This window comes from Silene latifolia, chromosome 2 (assembly GCF_048544455.1).
Source record: "Silene latifolia isolate original U9 population chromosome 2, ASM4854445v1, whole genome shotgun sequence".
NCBI classification, from domain to species: domain Eukaryota; kingdom Viridiplantae; phylum Streptophyta; class Magnoliopsida; order Caryophyllales; family Caryophyllaceae; genus Silene; species Silene latifolia.
The window spans coordinates 142470778-142490155 of NC_133527.1; the positions used below are offsets into that span (position 1 = coordinate 142470778).

General features: G+C 35.0%; 1 protein-coding gene across 1 annotated transcript; it reads right to left on the reverse strand.

The window, feature by feature from the left end:
* Positions 1 to 13285: 13285 nt before the first annotated feature.
* Positions 13286 to 16041, reverse strand: LOC141630491 (uncharacterized). The gene is made up of 6 exons (XM_074443302.1): positions 15449 to 16041; positions 15101 to 15192; positions 14278 to 14984; positions 14081 to 14151; positions 13868 to 13957; positions 13286 to 13581 (listed from the first exon to the last, which is right to left on the reverse strand). Exons 1-6 carry the CDS (start codon positions 15815 to 15817, stop codon positions 13438 to 13440), a joined length of 1473 nt encoding a protein of 490 aa, XP_074299403.1. The 5' UTR covers positions 15818 to 16041; the 3' UTR covers positions 13286 to 13437.
* Between the last annotated feature and the right edge of the window lie 3337 nt (positions 16042 to 19378).

The following is a 19378-nucleotide window of genomic DNA, read 5'->3' on the forward strand; positions in this document are numbered from 1 at the left end:
TTGGTGGTAGCTGGGAGCAGAGGTTGGATTTGATAGAGTTTTCTTACAACAACAGCTATCACAGCAGTATAGGTATGGCACCGTTTGAGGCTTTGTATGGGAGGAGATGCAGGAGTCCAATCTGTTGGGACGATAGTGTCGAGGCAGTGGTTTTAGGACCAGAGATGGTGCATGAGATGGTAAAACAGATTAAGATGATCAGGGAACGGATGAGAGCAGCCCAGGATCGACAAAAGAGTTATGCAGATCTACATCGTCGGGACATAGAGTTTCAAGTTGGGGACAAGGTTCTTCTGAAAGTGTCTCCGATGCGTGGAGTTATGAGATTTGGGAAGAAAGGCAAGTTAAGTCAGAAGTTTATAGGGCCTTATGAGATCTTAGAGCGAGTTGGGGAAGTTGCTTATCGTCTGGCATTACCAGCTGCGTTAGAGAGTGCATAATGTGTTTCATGTATCGCAGCTGCGGAAGTATGTGAGTGACCCGTCACATGTGTTGGAGGCAGAGAGCTTAGAGCTAGATGAGTCTTTATCATATCTGGAGGTGCCTAAGCAGATCCTAGACCGAAAGGTTAGAAAGACCAGGAGTGGTGAGACAGTTTTGCTTAAGATCCTTTGGTCTAACCACGAGACTGAGGAAGCTACATGGGAGGCAGAGGATATCATGAAAGAGCGTTACCCTTTCCTTTTTGATCAGGTATGTATGGTTACGGGGACGTAACCTTGTTTCTTTTAGGGGGGTAGGAGATGATCGCGAGAGTTTTTAAGAGTTTTATACACCTTTTATATGTTGTGTTGGTATGTTGTCGGGATAAGTTGGGTTAGTATCATGCTTTACGGTGTGTTTTGTTTGACCTTCGAGTCGGGAGGCTTATGGGAGTACCTTTGTTTAGTGGTGGTTTGAACTTCGGGGACGAAGTTCCTTTTAAGGAGGGAAGATTGTAATACTCCGTATTTATATGTCTTGGGGTACTCTATCGAGTAGCCCTTACTCTGTCGAGTAAGGGCAAGTTGCGAAATAAAATAGTTTCTGACCTGTTGGGTACTCGATCGAGTAGCTGGGGTACTCGATCGAGTAAGGGGGTACTCGATCGAGTACGTCCGGTTTACGGGGGGTTTTTCGCGGGTTTTGTTAATTATGCGATTAGGGTATTTAAACATAATCGTCGTTATTTTAAAACACTTTTACCAAAACCTAAAACCTGTTTAAGAGAGAAAGCAGTCAGTCATCTTCCTAATCGCATCCTTAACAATTCCCGGAGTTCAGACGATCGGTTCTTGCTGTTTTTCGTGTCGTTGGATTCCTTGCGTCGAGAGTAAGCTTTTAACATAGTTTTTATAATGTTTTGTTAAGTTTGGTTAAACCCTAATTTAGGGTTTGGGGGTTTTTATGAATAGTGAGTGATTGGTAGTCTTTATGTGCTGTATGATAGGAGGAGAATTCGTAGAGGAGCCGTTTTGATACAGCTGTAGATACCGTCTGCGTGTTGTGCTTTCCAGGTAGGATTTCCTACTCAGTATTAGTCCCATAATGGGATATTGGTGATGTGCTGTAGTTAGTTGTTTAATATGGTGATTGTGATTGTGATTGTGATTGGTTGTCTGTGGTTCTTGAGATGCGTTCTCGGCTGAGTGGGGTCACTTGCGGGGGTGACTTCACGCCCTAGTTTCGCCCTTCGTGGAACCCGCCACGGAAGGGGATGTGCACATTAATGGACAGGGTTATCGCTCGTACGATGAGCGGGGCTTATGTGGGAACGGCTGCGGTCCCCCACTGGCAGGGCTGGTCCAGTGGACAGTCAGTATTGAGATGATGGGAGTTAGTGTGTGTGTGTGTGTGTGTGTGTGACAGTTCAGCTGTCTGTGTATCTTGTTATTGTTATCTATATTGGTTGTGTGATTAGTACTGACCCCGGTGTTGTTTTGTAAACCTGCGGTGATCCATTCGGGGATGGTGAGCAGATATTGAACAGGTATAGAGATGAGTACTGGGATAGCTGGGATGGCCACGACATGACGATAGAGTCTTCCGCTGTAGTTTAGCATTTATTTACATTTCAGTTGAGAACAGATAGTTTGGAATAATGTATTGTACTTTCAGTTTGGTTTCGAGGATTGTATTTATTCATTAAACTATTTATAATAAATGTTGTTTCTGTTTTGTCTATTTGATTATCATACCTCGGGCGACCGAGATGGTGATGTCTTCATACCTGAGTGGTCCTGGTAAGGCACTTGGAGTATGGGGGTGTTACAGCCAAACCCTAAAAGACAACCTATTTGCAGATTACAACGAACTAGAGACTTACCAAATAAATCGAGACAAGAGACGGAAGTGTAGACTTGCGACCGACCAATTAGCCTTGAGAATGATTAGGGTGATTAGATAGAGATGTGAGCGTCGTTTAGTTTTGGTAAAAATGATTTAGAAACCGTAAAAGCATAATTTATAATAATCTCTAATCACCTTAACCAAATCGCGGTATTAAACCCATCAGACCGGATACTCGGTCGAGTATAGAGTACACTTGGCCGAGTACCCTCTACTCGGTCGAGTATTCCACATACTCAGCCGAGTGTTCCTGGGCAGTAGCCAAATCCAGGACACACGACACTTCTTACTCGACCGAATAGCCATACTCGGCCGAGTACCAGCGTAGGAAAACCGTAGTATTACAACAATGATTTTTGAATTGGTTCGGGCAATGCTCTAAGTGCATACATCCAATCTTGTTTTCATTGATTAGTTAAGTGTTCTACTCCAACTACTTAAAACCCTTACAATAAAAAGGAGTAACAACCTACTTCGGTTGCGACAAGAGTTCAAATACTACTCCGTCGCCTAAGAACTGATCGACACTCTAACTTAGAACAGTTACAAGATAAAGTTTTCTCAAACTGATTATTGAAAAGAATTGAGAAGGACAACTTATTGATCAACGATTCTTGGTAAGAGACCTCAATACTTAAAGAAACAGTAGTGAAGACTGTGACACTTGAAGACTTAGAGAAGATTTTTGTAAATGAAAGAAATGCTTTGAGTTCTTAAAATCAATTTTGAAAAAACACTTTGAAATTCTTAGAAAAAGTCTTAGGGAATGAAGGAAGGGAGTGCTCCTTTTATAGAGAAGAAAAGTAGGGTTTTGAAGGTCAAACCTTTTAGTAGAAAACAAATATTTTGAACTTTCCAAGTTTATACATAAAGGAGCATTATTCCAAAGGTGAAAGAAGAAAAGAGGCTTTGTAGTCATCCAAAAAGGTCTTTGTAAATAGATCACAAAGCAAAGTTGACAATCAAATGAAGACACTTTAGAAAATCAATTTTGGAATGAAACAAGGTTTACTTTCCAAAAGCCATGTTAAAAGGATTTGCCAATTTGAGTAAATCCCTTTTAAAAGATGTCATTGAGATATTCTTTTCTTCATAAAAAACCTTTCATTATAATCAAAATATCAGAAATGTAAACTTCTAAAATAGAAGTCAGTATTTGAAAGCTTAAGTATTTTTGAACCCGGTTTGTAAATATCATCGACGTTTTAGTAACTATCGTCGACGTTTTTAGTAAAAAAGACAAGCCTACCCCTATTATCTCTCTAATTCAAAAAAACACCTCTACCACCACCTTCCCTACTTGGCTGCCACCACCATTGCCATCACTCCATCGCCACCAACACCACTACCATCAAATGTCATCCAACACCGTCTTAGGTTAGTGGTTTTTTTTTTGTTAAATTAGTATAGTAATTCAAGTTAAACTTTGAAATAGATTGTTTATAATTGTATTTTTCCTTTATTGTTGTTGTTAATCAATTGTATGACTCGAATTTGGTTATTTAATTTAATTGATGTATTTCGTTTTCGATTGAGTTTGTCGAAGGATTGGTTTGTTGGCTGGCCATGGAGCAACGTTGGGACTCAACGTGGATGCCATGGGGAAACGTTAAAAATCAACGTGGCTGTCATGGGCTAACGTCGGAATTCAACGTGTAACCATGGTGAAACGTTGAGTTTCAACGTTTGTGCCATGGTGAACGTTTTAAATTTGTGCCATGGTGAACGTTTTAAAGAAAAAAAACGTTAGATGTTGTCGTTAATAAGTCCATGGACTAACGTTGGGATTCAACATTCGTCCATGATCGAACGTTGAGTCTTCACGTTTGGTCCATTGTCGATCACTGAATCTCAACATTTAGTCCATCACTAGTTCATTTTTTTAAACCGTGTTTATTACGTTTATTTTCCGATTTTTTTAAATTATCTAAGTTTTCTAGTTGATGTGCGTTAATTTCTAACATTTTTTATTGGTTTAATGCAGATGGGAGATCGAAATACAGTTGGTTTTAGTAGAATTTGAGAGAAAATTGTTTAGAGAGAGAAATGAGTATAAATGAGCAAAGGCCATTATCGTCTTTTGGAATGAAAACTTTGGCAATAGTTACTAAAACGTCGACAATGAAAATCAACCCTATTTTGAAGGCAAAGACTCTTATTTCTTCAAATGACATGAATTTGAGCAACAGTCATGCTTACTATTACCCAGATAAGCAGACCTTACTGTTGCACCAATAAGCAGATTGTTGCTTATGGCCGTTGCTTAGTACCATACTCCATCACCCTTACATTAGTGAATTTATTACACACAAGTGTTAGACCACACTTGGTTGATGATGCCAAGTTTTATTATCATTTAATGGTTTGCTTCTTAGTTATTGTTAATAGCATTTGAAGTTTAAAATTATTTATCAAGATGGTGCAAGAATGATCAAGACGAAGAATATCCCTAGCCTAAGTCAAATGTTGTAAACGAGGTCGTGTAACATACTCAACTTGTCAAGTGACTCCAGAACCATGCAACGGTCAAATGCACTGTTGCTTCTGATACAACGGTGGAGATAATTTTTCAAAGAAAATTTTCAAGCTTACAAATGTTTACAATTTTCATTTCAGAAATCTTTTAAGCAAAATTGTGAGAAGAATATACTTTATCATATGAAAATATCTAAGCTTTTTTGGACTCAAAGAAAGTACACATACTTTTCCTTAAAGAAGGGAACCTTGTCTTCCTTAACTTAAGGAACTATGTGTTTTACTTTATTATCAAATCTTTTGAGAGTTACTGAAATCTTTTCATTGAGCCTTGTGTAGATGCAAATCTGTTACACTACTTTAAAATCATTTTAAAATAATGAAAAGTTTTCATCATTTCCAAAGCTTAGATTTTTATAATAATTTCTCTACACTTAGGGTGTGTGTTCTTTGTCTATATAAGGAGCTCTTTACCTCATTCAAAACTTAAGACTTTTAAGAGCATTTTATGGATAATCTTTGCAAAGCATTTCAGAGTCAAAAACTTCTGTTTTTCTTTAAGTATTTGCAAAAACGTTTTTAAGTCTTAAAGTTTTCAATTGTTTTCAAAAGTGTTGAAATGTCTCCATGTATCAGTCTGTTGCACTGTTACATAAAGAGTATGTTCCATGATTCTCGTGTTTAGGTCTTAATTGTAATCTTCATGTTCTTAAGTGAAACACTGAGATTCTGACTCTGTAAACCGTTGAGATAGAACTTAATTCTTGAAGCGGAGTAACTTTGAGCAAGGGAAAGTCTTGAAGCGGAGTAGCATCAAGCAATTGCAACTGGAGTAGGTTGGCGAGTTATTTTCATTGTAATGGTTTAGTTAAGTTTGAGTAAATTTCTAAACAAGCAATAAAATAACGGTTGGATGTACGCTCCGGAGTAGGAGCTGAACCAATTTTTTAAACATCGTCTTGTCTGTTTATTTACTTTTACGTTCTCCCGTGAACTTACAATTCATTAAGTTTCTCAAGTTTGTACTTAATAGATCTTACTTGTGTTAATCGTTTTCAACTCTTCAACAAGTCTGCATAACTTTCATCAACACTTTTTAATCGTGAAGATGGATCAATCAATATCAATATATATACTTAAAAGAGGAACTTTTTAAGCGATTTCATTGGCTATTACTTTAGAGCGATTTCATTGGCTATTATTTTTATTGAATAAATTATGTGTATAAATAAATAGATAAAATAATTATTGTTAAGTCTCCTACTCCAAAATAATAATCAATAGAACTATATTACGTTTTTTTAATTATAATGGCTAATAGAAAAGTTATCTATTTTATTCAAGTGAATAAAAAAATATAGGACGGAGTCTTTTAATCAATGCCTACTTTTAGTTTATTCCAATATAAGATAATTGCAAAATCTACTCCATGTATGTATAAATACTCATAACTTGGCGTTCACGAACGCAGAAGTGTCGCGTGCGCCAGAAGAGGAGAGAGATTGGGAGGGGAAGCCTTGGAAGGAATCCCACACGTCGAGAGAGAATGGGTCGAAGAAGTTGTTGTTTCGGCGGTTTCCGAAGAAGCTTGGAATTAGCGACATAATTGGCAGTTAATTTAGGCGATTAGGTTGTTTTTGATTGATCAAGAGAGCTTTTGAAGGTAATTCGATGAAAGTTGCTGTGATTGCTTGTGATTTGAAATAAGGGAATCAGCAAGGAGGAGGTATTTATAGACAAGATACAAAATAATCCAAGAGTTCTATCTAGATAATGTTAGAATGTTCGGAGTTATTTTTATCTCTAACTTTCTAGACGCTTCTCAAAACTCCAACGCCAACCGACACTTCAACTGATCAACACTGGTATCCTTTCCTTTGTTCAGAATGGCCAAATTCTCAATTCAGATAGGACTATTCCAGACCGACTTGAATAATCAGATTTGTACTTGGCCCAATACTCGAACTCAAGAGTTGACCCGACCCGAATATTTATTGTTGCAAACTGATTAATACTCCGTAATATTCAAGAATAACTCGATAACAGTTCACCGAAATAACCTGACCCCGAAATAACCCGGTCCAACCCAAAGTAAGCAAATCCAAAATTGACCTGACCCGAACTGACTGAACCCGAACATGACTCAATTAACCCTTTTGACAGGTATATTCATTTCCCTCTAAAACTAAGACGATAAAATGCCACAGAAAATATGCCGCCATTTTACTTTAAAATGAAAAATATTTCACGATAAAATATTAGCATCAGTTAATTGTTAAAAAGTGACAATTTAGTTATACTCTCTCTCATCTAAAGGTAACACTTGCTTTTGAGTGATATTCAAGGGATGTAACAAAGAGACCCGGGGGTGTCTGAAGGGACCCTTTTCGATGCCTAAGTTAGGGTAAGATTATTGGTGGGTCTTGAGACAATAAGTCTTAGAGCATGCACATCCAAGAGGAGAACACCATTCTCTTATTTTTTTCACTCTCCATCCCAAATTTTGACACATCATAATATCTTTCATCTCACTCATTTTCTCTTTTCTTCATCCTCTTTTTAAAACTCTTCTCATATTTTTTCCACATCAAAGAGTATCCTCATATTCCTCTTCTTTCAACCTTTTGTTAACAAAAAAATAAAAAAAATAAACAAATTACATTCCACATGGTAGATGATGGTGGACTAGTGGGCACAAAGGCCAATGTTGTATATCCTCTAAAAGTAGAGGAAGTCTTCTCTTCCTCCTTCAAAGAGGACATCCAATGTTAGTTCCACATTGAAGAGGACATCCTTTTAAATGAGAGAGAGTACTAAGAGGATGATACTTCATCTTCAATGTGGATGCTCTTAAGAGTTAAGACTAGACTCATTCAAGACCCCCGATAATCTATCCAAGTCTTGACAAAGTCTTAAATTGAGTCTCGACTCAACTTAAGACTTTATAAGAGTCTTGACCCCACCTTTTTATAATGACAACTAATAAAAGAATGACATGTGTTAAAGCATTATTGTTTTTTTTTTTTTTTTTTTATCTAGACCCCATAAGAAAAGTGTAGTGGAAAAGTAGAGTCTGAGGGATAATGTATAAAGTCTGACGCGAATCTAAGGTGGGTCTGAACAATAAAATAATAGTAAAAGTTAGTGGAAAGCTGATGTGGCAGAGTTTTAAAACTTTAATCAGTCTGACCAATAATCATACCCTTAGTACCGAATAAAAAATAAGGTTCTACATTGGCACGTGAGGTGATAGCATTTGAGAGTAAATATTTAATAAAATTTAATATTGATTTTTAAAGTAAAACTTTACAAATACTCCCTCTGTTCCGGTTATTTGTTTTCCTTTTTCATATTGGAGTGTCTTAGTGAGTTATTGTCTTTTCCATTTTAAGAATGAACTTGATGAACAATTTGATCATTCACAATCAATTTGTTCCACTTGTCATTTAATGAGTGGCTCATTCCTCGTTTCTTGGTTTTTGTGCTAAAATAATAATTGACCAGAATAGAGGGAGTATTTATTTGAAAAGACGTACTTGATAGAGTTGAATCGAAATCAAAAACAAAAATCATTCACAGAATTGTTACTTTGATTCTATTGATGCACACCATATATCAATTTGAAGGGTATTTTAGTATTTTAGTCCTTTTTAGTGTATTTCCGTCTTGTATAGCTATATAAGCTAAGTAATTACTTTCTCCCATCCACTCTAAAGGTAATATAGATCCACTTTTTATGAGGAGAAAAGTGGATCCATGTTACCCGATTGGAAATAAAATTATAAGGGATCCTGAAATTATTGAATGACAAAGCCTCTGGCTATCACTTCCATATTTATCCTTCATCTCATTTTCGTCTATTTTTATGATCCTTTTAGGTTGAGTCATAGGGATTTTCTCCGCCCGAAGTTTATCCTTCATCTCCTTCGTCTATTTTTATGATCCTTTGAGCTTGAATCCTAGTGATTTTCTCCACCCCAATCACCACAGATTCTAGTCTTTTACGGCCTATCAATCTCAAGATTAAACAGTCGTATCAAGTGGTATCAGAGTCAGGTTCATCCTTGGACTAGTGACTGCCACCTCTATCCAAAAAAGAAAAAAAAAATAGAAAATGGTGTCATCTGATGACTTTGTGTCGCTCAAAGTGGAAATGCAGAAACTGGCGGTAGCATAAGTGGCGGATCTTGAAGAAATTTTTGAGGGGGGCCGAAAAGTAAATAAATCAAATTTTTAATTATTTCTTTAAAAAAGATACAGTTCATATAATACAAAGAAAGGCGCCACAACACATCTAAGATAAAATATATTAACAAAGTGAAAAATATTTAATTGACATAACTTTCATAAAGTAATTTAAAAATAAAATAAAAATATACACGAATAAATAAAATAAAATAAAAATATAAAACTATATCAGCAATCAACAACCAAAAAAGTGTTGAATTAGCAATTTTTGTTTTTTTTATTAAAGTTTTTTCCAATTTAAAGAAAAAAACAATATATTTCCAGAAATATTTAGAGAGGTGTTTTAAAATGCAAATTCAGAATCGCTCATATTTATGGCCTAATAAAGTGGGATATCTTAGTCACTACTCTTTTTTTTCTTTTTTTTTATATGTCATTCTCATTTTTCGGGACACTCTTCTCTTTTGAAAATCTCCTAGTAAAATTTAATTAAAAAAATTGCATGACATGTATACTCATAAGGAAATGATTTTTATAATTCATGTGCCACTATAATTTTGTAAAATTAAAGTCAAAAAGCCGCCTCGAAAAACAAAAATTGTCATATAAATAAAAAGAGAGGGAGTAATTAAGTTAGCCTAAAATATGTTGTATTAAAATGACGTACATGACCATAATACCCTTTATATTTTACTGAATTCATTTTAATACCATTATACACTCTCTTATTCATTTATTTTTATAGTACTCTAACTAAGTGCATCCAACAACCACCCATCCGCCACCATCCACCACCCTCACCGCCGCCTCCCTTGCGCCACCGGCCATCAATCGAACTCACGGATCCGCTATCAATTTATCGTGACTCTTGAAATTTTTTCCGAAATTGAAAATGTATCCGGTATCTATCATTTTTGCAGGAAATTCCTCACACTCATCCGAAGTCCGGAAATAAAAATAAGAAATAATAAAATTTCTAAAATAAATACAAAACATTTGTAAAAAAAAAATTGAAAATTGAAAATATTGTGCGTGAAACATGCAAAGTAACTACCAACATGTGCTAACTACTAACTATTGAAAGTAACATGGGATTTCAGCGTAAGTACTAAGTAGCGATTTGGTGGTATTATATTCATGCACAACGATTGTGAATTGAGTTGGTTTCGGGGTTGTACCGCGAGTTTAATTACATGATCGATACAAACCCTAATTTAATTAGTCCTGATTTAATTAGTGTAAACAAACCCTAATATAGTTAATAAAATTAAGAACTAGAATTGTTACCTGATCGATACGAGAATTAACATTCATAATTGTGTAATTTGACGGAGTAATTTTGTTGATTTGATTAATTTTGTGAGGGAGAGAATTAGGGAAAATTAGAGAGAGAAGTAGAGAGAATTAGGTAAAGGGCATAGTATGGAAAAATAATGAAAAAAAGTACATGAAAGAGCAAAACTCGTCCATGAATGAGCAACTACGTTTAGGAAATGATATAGGAATTGTTGTAAAAACACTCTTGTTTGATACGGAGCACTTGATAATGCAACTTTGGAAGTTGGAACTAATGCGTACCAAACCATTATGTGAGTGACGCAACTTATTTCTATTTTTGATTTAAACTTTATTCAGTAATTGGCTTGGGCTTTTACTGAGGGGGCCCAGCTAGTTAGAATGTTGTAGTTTTCCTATTTCTTAGAGAAAATTTAGCAGTTGGGCCACATTCGCAGGGGGGCCTGGTCCCGGCCCATTATAAGGGAAATCCGCCACTATTAGAAGTATTCAGTCAAAAATTGGCGGCTCAAGGGAAGGTTTATTGTAGAAAGTTGCCATCCATATAGGCGCACATAAGATGTTGGATAAAATTCCCGAACCAAAATTGTGCTTAAATCAACCACAAAAAGTGCTAACTGACTCCTATTTGTACAGGTTCAACTCGACCTTGTTACAATGATACTGACCTCACATTGGTGGCACCACTTTCAACACCACTAAAGGTATTTCATGAGGCAACTATTCACAGTGAAGATAAATTGCATGATGTCATTGAGCATTTGAGCCTCCGTCTGAGTGCAATTTAATACCAAAAGCTCAATTACAATCTGCACACAAGGTGCTCGATGAAGCTGCTAAAACTGCTGAACTTGGCGCCTTTGAAGCTGATTATGAGCCTGCATCGACTTTGACAAAAAATCTATACAATTGCCGAGTTGTGTTGTATAGGTATGGTGTTCTTGTATACGAATGAAGACCAATTTTTCTTATCTAAGAAATTTTAATGGTTGGCAACATTCTACCAAAGTGTACCTTGAACGTAAACATTCTCATATGCAAAGTGAGCCAGTTTACGTGCTAAATGCAATGCATTTTCGTATTAAGAGGCGTTTATTGTTACATGATTCAGATTCGGTAATGACTTTAATTTTACCTACGGTATTGGGAGTTCAAGCTTGTAATACTAAAGTGTTTGAGTCAAAAATTGGTTGGAGAGCATTCTTAACCTTCAAAGAGCTATATAGTTGAGGTCAAAAGTTTTTGCTACGACTTCACCTTGGATATAATCAAATTGATTATATGTCGTCTTACATTCTTATCTATGATCCTGGAGACTTGGTATTTGGTGTAACACCTTCAAGCATTGTTTTTGGCTCTATAGGTCGGAATAACATACCGACCTTGGTTCTCCACCCTTGAGGACAAGAGTTATTTTAGGGGTGAGGAAGATACTATTAGGGCATATACTTGGGAATTGTTCGACCCTCTAACCTTATGCGCTCATTTTAGTGCTAGTAGGACAAACAAGAATCACTTGTTCCTTACTTACGTTTTTGATCCGGGTGATTCCTACTTGGCCTGTGATATGTTGGATGGAAACTTGACTCAGTACTTTCCCGACTCTTTGTTGTTTAGTGTTGTGAGTTTTGCATTTCTATTGGATAAATTGCTACTGGTTGTGTTTGATGAAATATGAACTACAACATTAACATCATTTCCCTTTAGTCCATGCTCTATACTTGCAAGTTTGATCTTAGCCTTAATTCCCCGCCTTACTCTTGAGGACAAGAGTGATTTTGAGGTGATGAGAAATGACGGGGTTTTAGCTATATTGATGATAATGTATACTCTGAACCGTTCGAGGAATCATCTCACATCTAACCGCAACATTCTTATGAGTACGAGGAGTTGCTCTTTTATATTTGACCCGGGTGGATTATATAACAACTTGTGGATCGCAACCTTGAGAAGCTTTCTGAAAGTCGCTACTCATGTGGAGTCTAGTCAGTCTACTACTGTCTGGATTTTTGACCCAGGCGGAAATGGCAACTCTCTCACGACAGTCAATAGTGAAAGTGGGCTCATGAAAAGAGTATTTTCCAAGGAAGCCAAGGTCAGAACAGTGCTGAAAAGGGAGTTAGGCATATTACTAGAATATGGTGCACACACTCACTATGACACTATCTTTCCCTTTGACCCTGGTGGTGTCGCAAATAGGCTGAAAATGATAGGACAACCTCAAGCATTTGCACCTAAACATAATTGGAGTACATAGCGTATTTCTATCTGTTGTTAATTATGATTCGTGTTCATCTTCTATCCTTATGGTTGTGCACAAAAGGTTCACCGAGATAAAGCTATCAGTGGGTTTTTATGAGTCAAGGGGCTGCATATGCTATATCTGCTACTGAAGAATCTCTGGCATTTTTGTGGGACACTCCATTGAAATGTGAGAGTGAAGCTGCCACTGATTCGAGAATAATTTTTGTCGGTGGTTTGCTACAAGTCTACTACTCTCCTAAAATTACTGACTTGAGCTCTCATCGATATTCATGTTTCTCACATAGGACATGCTTCTTGGCTCTATTTTGTGAGACAAACATGATCCTTGAGGACAAGGATCATTTCGAAGGGTCGGTATTGATACACACCATATATCAATTTGAAGGGTATTTTAGTCCTTTTTAGTGTATTTCCGTCTTGTATAGCTATATAAGCCAAGTAATTAGAATTATGTAAGGGATCCTGAAATTATTGAATGACAAAGCCTCTGGCTATCACTTCCATATTTATCCTTCATCTCCTTCGTCTATTTTTATGATCCTTTTAGCTTGAATCCTAGTGATTTTCTCCACCCCAATCACCACAGATTCTAGTCTTTTACGGCCTATCAATCTCGGGATTGAACAGTCGTATCATGTAGTTTAGTTAAGTGAACTAAATTAGATATTTAATTCCTTGATAACGAGAGGAACGAGTGAGAATGTTTAACCATACCCTTTGATCTTCTGTACTATAAAGGACTTGATTGTTTCTTCTCTTTATTTGCTCCCTTTCACAAGTTTCATAACCTGACTACAGACTATACTATCATATGGTATATAAGAAAGTAGCTAATGTCCTAGTAAATTACACGGTAATGAAGCATAACAAGACAGCTTCTGAAGACTACAAAGATTGTAATTGAATCTCGACTTGTGGAACCCTTTTTAGCGATCCATTTCCTCTCATACAACACGTTGTCTGCGTTTTTGCGATATGATCTTCAGTTAGCAGCCGACATCCATAGGTATAGGCCACAAATTTCCGCAGCTAAAAATAATAAACATGTGTTAGATGGAGACTAAAACAGTAAGTCTTCTATAATATAATACGGTATCATATCAGATAAAAGGCTGAACGCAGGCCTAGCAGGGAGGATTCGGACTTATATTTTAGCTTTTAAACTCTGAAAGGGTCGAATCCTGCCTATGTCACTATGTTAGACAAACCTTCTTAATAAATGTATCTTTCATTTGATTACATTGTAACGAGTTAATTTCATATGTAATAAGATTGTGACTAAATAAAGACGCGAAAAATGATTCTTCAGTTATACCTTATCCCAACGATTCTGAGCCTTCAGACTTTTCTTAATGTTTTGCATGACTTGGTCTTCATTGCGCAGTCCCTTGAACCTTGCTTCACACTAAACACCCATGTAATTCATTGTTATGTTTATGATGTTCGTATGGAAATGTTTACGAAATTATGTAAAGATTATTAATGGTTTCGTTAAGAGAAGGGTTTCACAAGGTTTGGAAGTAGTTACCATAGATAAGAGCAAGAGAAACAACGTGAAACTAAGACAGTACAGGCCACCAAGATCTGCAAGAATGCTCACTGCAATTTCGAACATCATGGATGATTTTTTCAAAAGTTACTTGACCAAAAAAAAAAAAATACGACGAAGCAAATTAACTGTATTAAACTCAACATTAGCTGTTTAATGTACGATGAGTTGCTTACCGGGGCCTGCATACTTCTTGTCATCAATTTCAACAAAATATTCAGACAGAAATTTGAGTTCTAATGTAATGTTGACAAGTCCATTTTCTGAACTCTGAAGCGATGTCTTCAGATTGTCAGCATTTCGAGTATGTGAGCCAGGGCGAAACTCATGAAACAACGGTTGCAGCAATTTAAGCCCATTAAGATTAAAGTGAACTCTTGGGAATAGATTAAATTTCAACAAGTTTGTGGTTTCCCCTCTATATGTAATATGGGTGTCCTCTGATTTTGATCGATTTTTCAGCATTCCACTGATGAAATTGGTATACTCTTGTTTGTCAACTCGGTTTTTGACTGTAATATTGAAGTGAAACCCAAGAGCAGCTGCAGGAAACCCGGTGTCAATATCGACAAAGTGCCAGGAAATGTAGATATGACCGTAAGTAAGAGGGCAATTTTGGCACTTGAGACTGATTATAGGACCATTACTAGAGTTGAGACAAGTATAGTCTGAAAATGTCGATAGAGGGAAGATGTTATAGTCGATGAAACCAGGAGTTCCGATAGCTACAGTTCCGAGGCCTTGAAGTTGAGCACATGACATGGAGGAGATGGTGGTTATGTTAAGTTCTAGATCATTGGTGAAGGATTCTAAGTCGGGTGCATTTGTTGCCCTTATATTTGATATCTCTGTTGCTCTTGCTGTGACAATTTGGTGTAGAAGGCTACAAGGAAATTGGAATTCAAAAGTTTAATGATAGAATTACTCTATGCAAAATCATTTAATGATAAAGCATGTGCCATGGTTTGAAACAAAGAGGGGTAGATTAAATTGACTCACGCGGCAAGGAGGCTAATAAAGAGAATCCAGCAAGCTATAGAGAATGCTCCTCCTAGTTCTGTTTTCCGCTTCTTAACAACTGCTTGATCAGCCTATTAGGAAACAAACTAGTTAAAGGTATTTAAGTACCTTAGAAGACTAAAAACATGAACTAAACTCGGTAAACATAACAAAACTAATGTGCGAATTATAATCAAACCAAAGACGAGGTAGAAAGGTACTCCGTAGCTTTTTTGTTGGACTATTATATTGGTAAGGTAGCTTAAGGCTCAAGGGATGGCATACATGATTTTATGCTAAATTCATCAAAAGGAAGAATGAAATAAAGGTAGAATATATAAGACGTACAAGCCAATGTTGGGTAGGAAACGTAAGATCAAGGCGACTAATCCACCAACGAATCTGAAATCCAGCTTTGGTTCCATCTCCCAGCTTTAGAAACCTCACAAGAACACATAGAATTAGCCAACAAAGCAACGCAAGGGCGCTAATTTCAAGGTAAAACACTTCAAATTTGACTGCCTTTTTGTAGTTATCATCGACAATTGAGTGCCTTACAACGGAAGTAGTTAACCATTCAGAAGAATGGACTGTATGGAAATGACAGGATTTTGTGGAATGATTGTATAGATAGCCAGGGGTACAAGAACATAGAGTGTTGTTATATAGAATTGAGTTATTTGGACATGGAGCTTTGAATACACTAGTAGTTGACATTTTGTAAATGTGAGACGATCTCAGTAGTTAAATAATTGTGTAAGGCATGCATTATCTTACAAGTGCACTTATTTGTCTCGTACAAGATTTGTATAAAATCGTCTTAGTTGAAGGGTTGTGGATTACTATGAGGTATTTTTGTAAATGAGATTTTGAATCAATTTTGTATGAGTTTTTGGTTTTAAAAGAGAAAATTTAGTAGAAGCCGAGGTTTTAAGAAAAGAAGAATTGTGAAATAGATTGGAAGAGGGACTTGGAGGAAACAAGGTGCAAAACATTCCAAGTGCGGTAGCCTTAACAGAAAAGCTAGGAATCAGCATCTTCGGAGTTTACCTAAAGGAAAATGAGATTGCGCGACGCTGTTACTCAAATTGTATATAACCCATGGTATAATTGTAATTTACTTCATACTACTTTTAAACCCGTGCAAAAAATACACGGGTCATAATAGCATTCGCTATCATTAGATATATGAGCATATAAATGAGCGTGATTAAATGTGTTATACCGTGACAATATAAATAGTCCACAATTAAATATTCGACGTACATATAATTTAAAATACTAATCAATACCATACGACGCAATTATCTATTAATATATATAGCGTGTTTATTATGACGTAACTATATTATGTTTACATACGGATAATTATGTTTGTTACGATCAAACACTTATACTACTACGTAATATATGTGTATTAGGCTGGTCCAGTCGGTAAATTTATGTAAGTAGCGTATGTACTAATGTTAGACACTAGTCTAGATCCCGCGCAATGCATGCGCGGTATATATAGGGTTGTTTTTTTTAGCGTGTTTTAGTTCTAGGTTAAATCGCACATTATTAATTTTCGTATTTCACGCCAAAGTATTTTGATTGGAGAATAAAAAAAAAGTAATTGTGTATTTTAATGTTTTTTTAAATGATGTGTATTTATAAATTTTCTTAAAAAAAACATCATATAAGCTAATAATAGGAGCTTATAGTTTTATTTTCTATAGGTAATTGGCGCCCAATCAATGATAATAGCTCCAAATGAAAAATTTAGCAATATATAATTTACGGGTTTATATCAAATTTGTTTTATTTCAATCAATAGTTATATTTTAGATTTTAGTAACAAAATTATACTTTGATGAATATATATATATATATATATATATATATATATATATATATATATATATATATATATATATATATATATTATTAAAGGAAGCTTTTTTCGAGCGATTACAGAGAGTCCAAATTTAGCGAATGACTTTAATTATTTTATGAATAGAATTTTAGTTAGATATAATATTGAGATAATTTATTGAGAATTTGACTATATCTAAAAGTTTGTATTTGTATCCTATAAAAAGAAAGATTCATGCATTTAATTCAGAACATTGGTTGCCTACTTTAATTGCGTTTACTATTTTGCTTATTCTATGGATGCAAGTTTTTTTTTTTTTAATTACATGTTTAGATACAAATTTTCGCCTACTTTTTGAGATCTTCATGTTCTAATCGATGATGTGTTGCAATTTCAGGTGCCTATGAATTCATATACAAAGGTTCTTATTAATTGTTACATTGTTTGTATACAAAGGTACATATAAATTTAGAGTTACACACACATGAATTTATTTGATTTGGTTGTCTCATATTTTGTTCAATTTTGCAGTGATCAGTTGAATTTATGTCCACAACATTTTTTTATAATTCAATAAAGGTAAGTTTTATCTAAATTATATTCTTTTCATCCTAATTTTTGTTAGTGTTTTTTTCTTAAAAAGATGATAAGTTATTATAACTAATTTCCGAACTTATAGTATGTACAACAAATTCATGATTTTTCATAGGACTATATTGTCCAAAAAAATACTCTTATAACTATATTGTGTTGTACAATGGAGGACTAAGTAAGAAATCTAAAGTCTTATTCTTGCGTTATTCGTTGTCAAAAAAAATTATCTTACAATATGATATGGTAGGTATGAACGATTGAATATATTTTTCATTTTTCCATTCAGATTATCCGTCCATGGGATTGTGCCTTACAATGGGTTTTTCACCAACATATTTTGCACTTTAATATTGTTGTGAGACTCATGACTTTTTTTGGTTATTTGTATTCGAGAATTACCGTCTTACATAAATTTTATTGTAAAACGAGTTTTCATAATAACTTCTTTTACTCACAAGGTTGTGTTTAGATCCGTTTTATACTATTACATTAGTATAAAATCGTCTTAAACAACACTAACAATCTTACAATCTTATATGTAGTATATAATATTCATTATTCGATTTCTATTCACGACTTGAATAAGTCAGGTTAAAGTATTGTTCTTTTAACAAAAAGAACACCAGTTTGATAATTGGATATCATTATAACAAGGTCAAAACTCAATAATTTCATATTTACCATGAACTGACACAAAGTAATTGCAATCTTAGTATCTTACACGATGTTATTAAAGGTTCATAGCTGATCAGTTCATATAAATTCTTGCCAAACAATTCACTACTACGTGTTCTAATTTTGTTGAGCAATTAAACAATCAATTTTTTATTTGTTTCATTATATATTAATTGTGTCTCAAATTCGAATGCCTCTCCCTTCTATTGTAATCGATTAAGTGTGCACTTCATTAGAAAAAAAATTATATATATTAATTGTGATTAGCCCTTGAATAAAAATTGAAAGAGCGGACACTATATTTTTTAAGCAATGACAAAGAGTCCAACTTGACGCTTTCGAGAGAGTCCCCAACTTTTACAAAATTTTAAAAATTAATAGATTAATATGGAGTGAGTCTTAACTTAATTAGGAAACGATATTGGTACTAAAAACTTGCATAATAATTATCGTATTTGTTAAGTCAAAGAGCCATACTATTAATTCCTACGCAAATCAAAATACGGCACTCCAATTCAATTTTGATTTATCCTTAGGGCTTAATCGTAAACTGAAGATACATAGAAACTTAGACACTTTATTATCATAATGAACGATGGTAAGACAAGCGACTTATGATTAAATTTGTTCCTTTTTTGTGAGAGCAAATAATGTACTCTCATGCCTCAACCATTACTCCCATAAGAAACTTATTAATCCGTATTAGTAGCAATTAAAAATTATGCTTAGTTTATATTGCAACTGAAGGGAGTTTGGTTTAAAAAATTGAAACTAAACAAAAAGGGTTCTTATGGAGTATCGAGGTCCTGCCTTCCTAATAGAAATTATTTTTAATCGTTGGACCCAAATTATAAACATACTTTGCTTATACTTTTTTCTAAAAAAAAAGAAATTCAGAATCTGAGGGTGCGCACGTGCGGGGTTGTGCGTACCCACATATCCGCTCTTGAGTACTATGTACTCCGTATTAATTTGAAAGCCTAGGGATAGGAAACATTTTCGCGTGCGAAATTGTAAGAGAGTAAAAGTATAACAAGTGTATTTCACCAGTTAATAGATCCTGCAATCAGTTGTATTCAGTTGTATGCTCTAGAATCCGAGTTATATAATAAAGTTTTTGAGTTTTGTTTTAAAGAAGTCGAGTAATACTATAA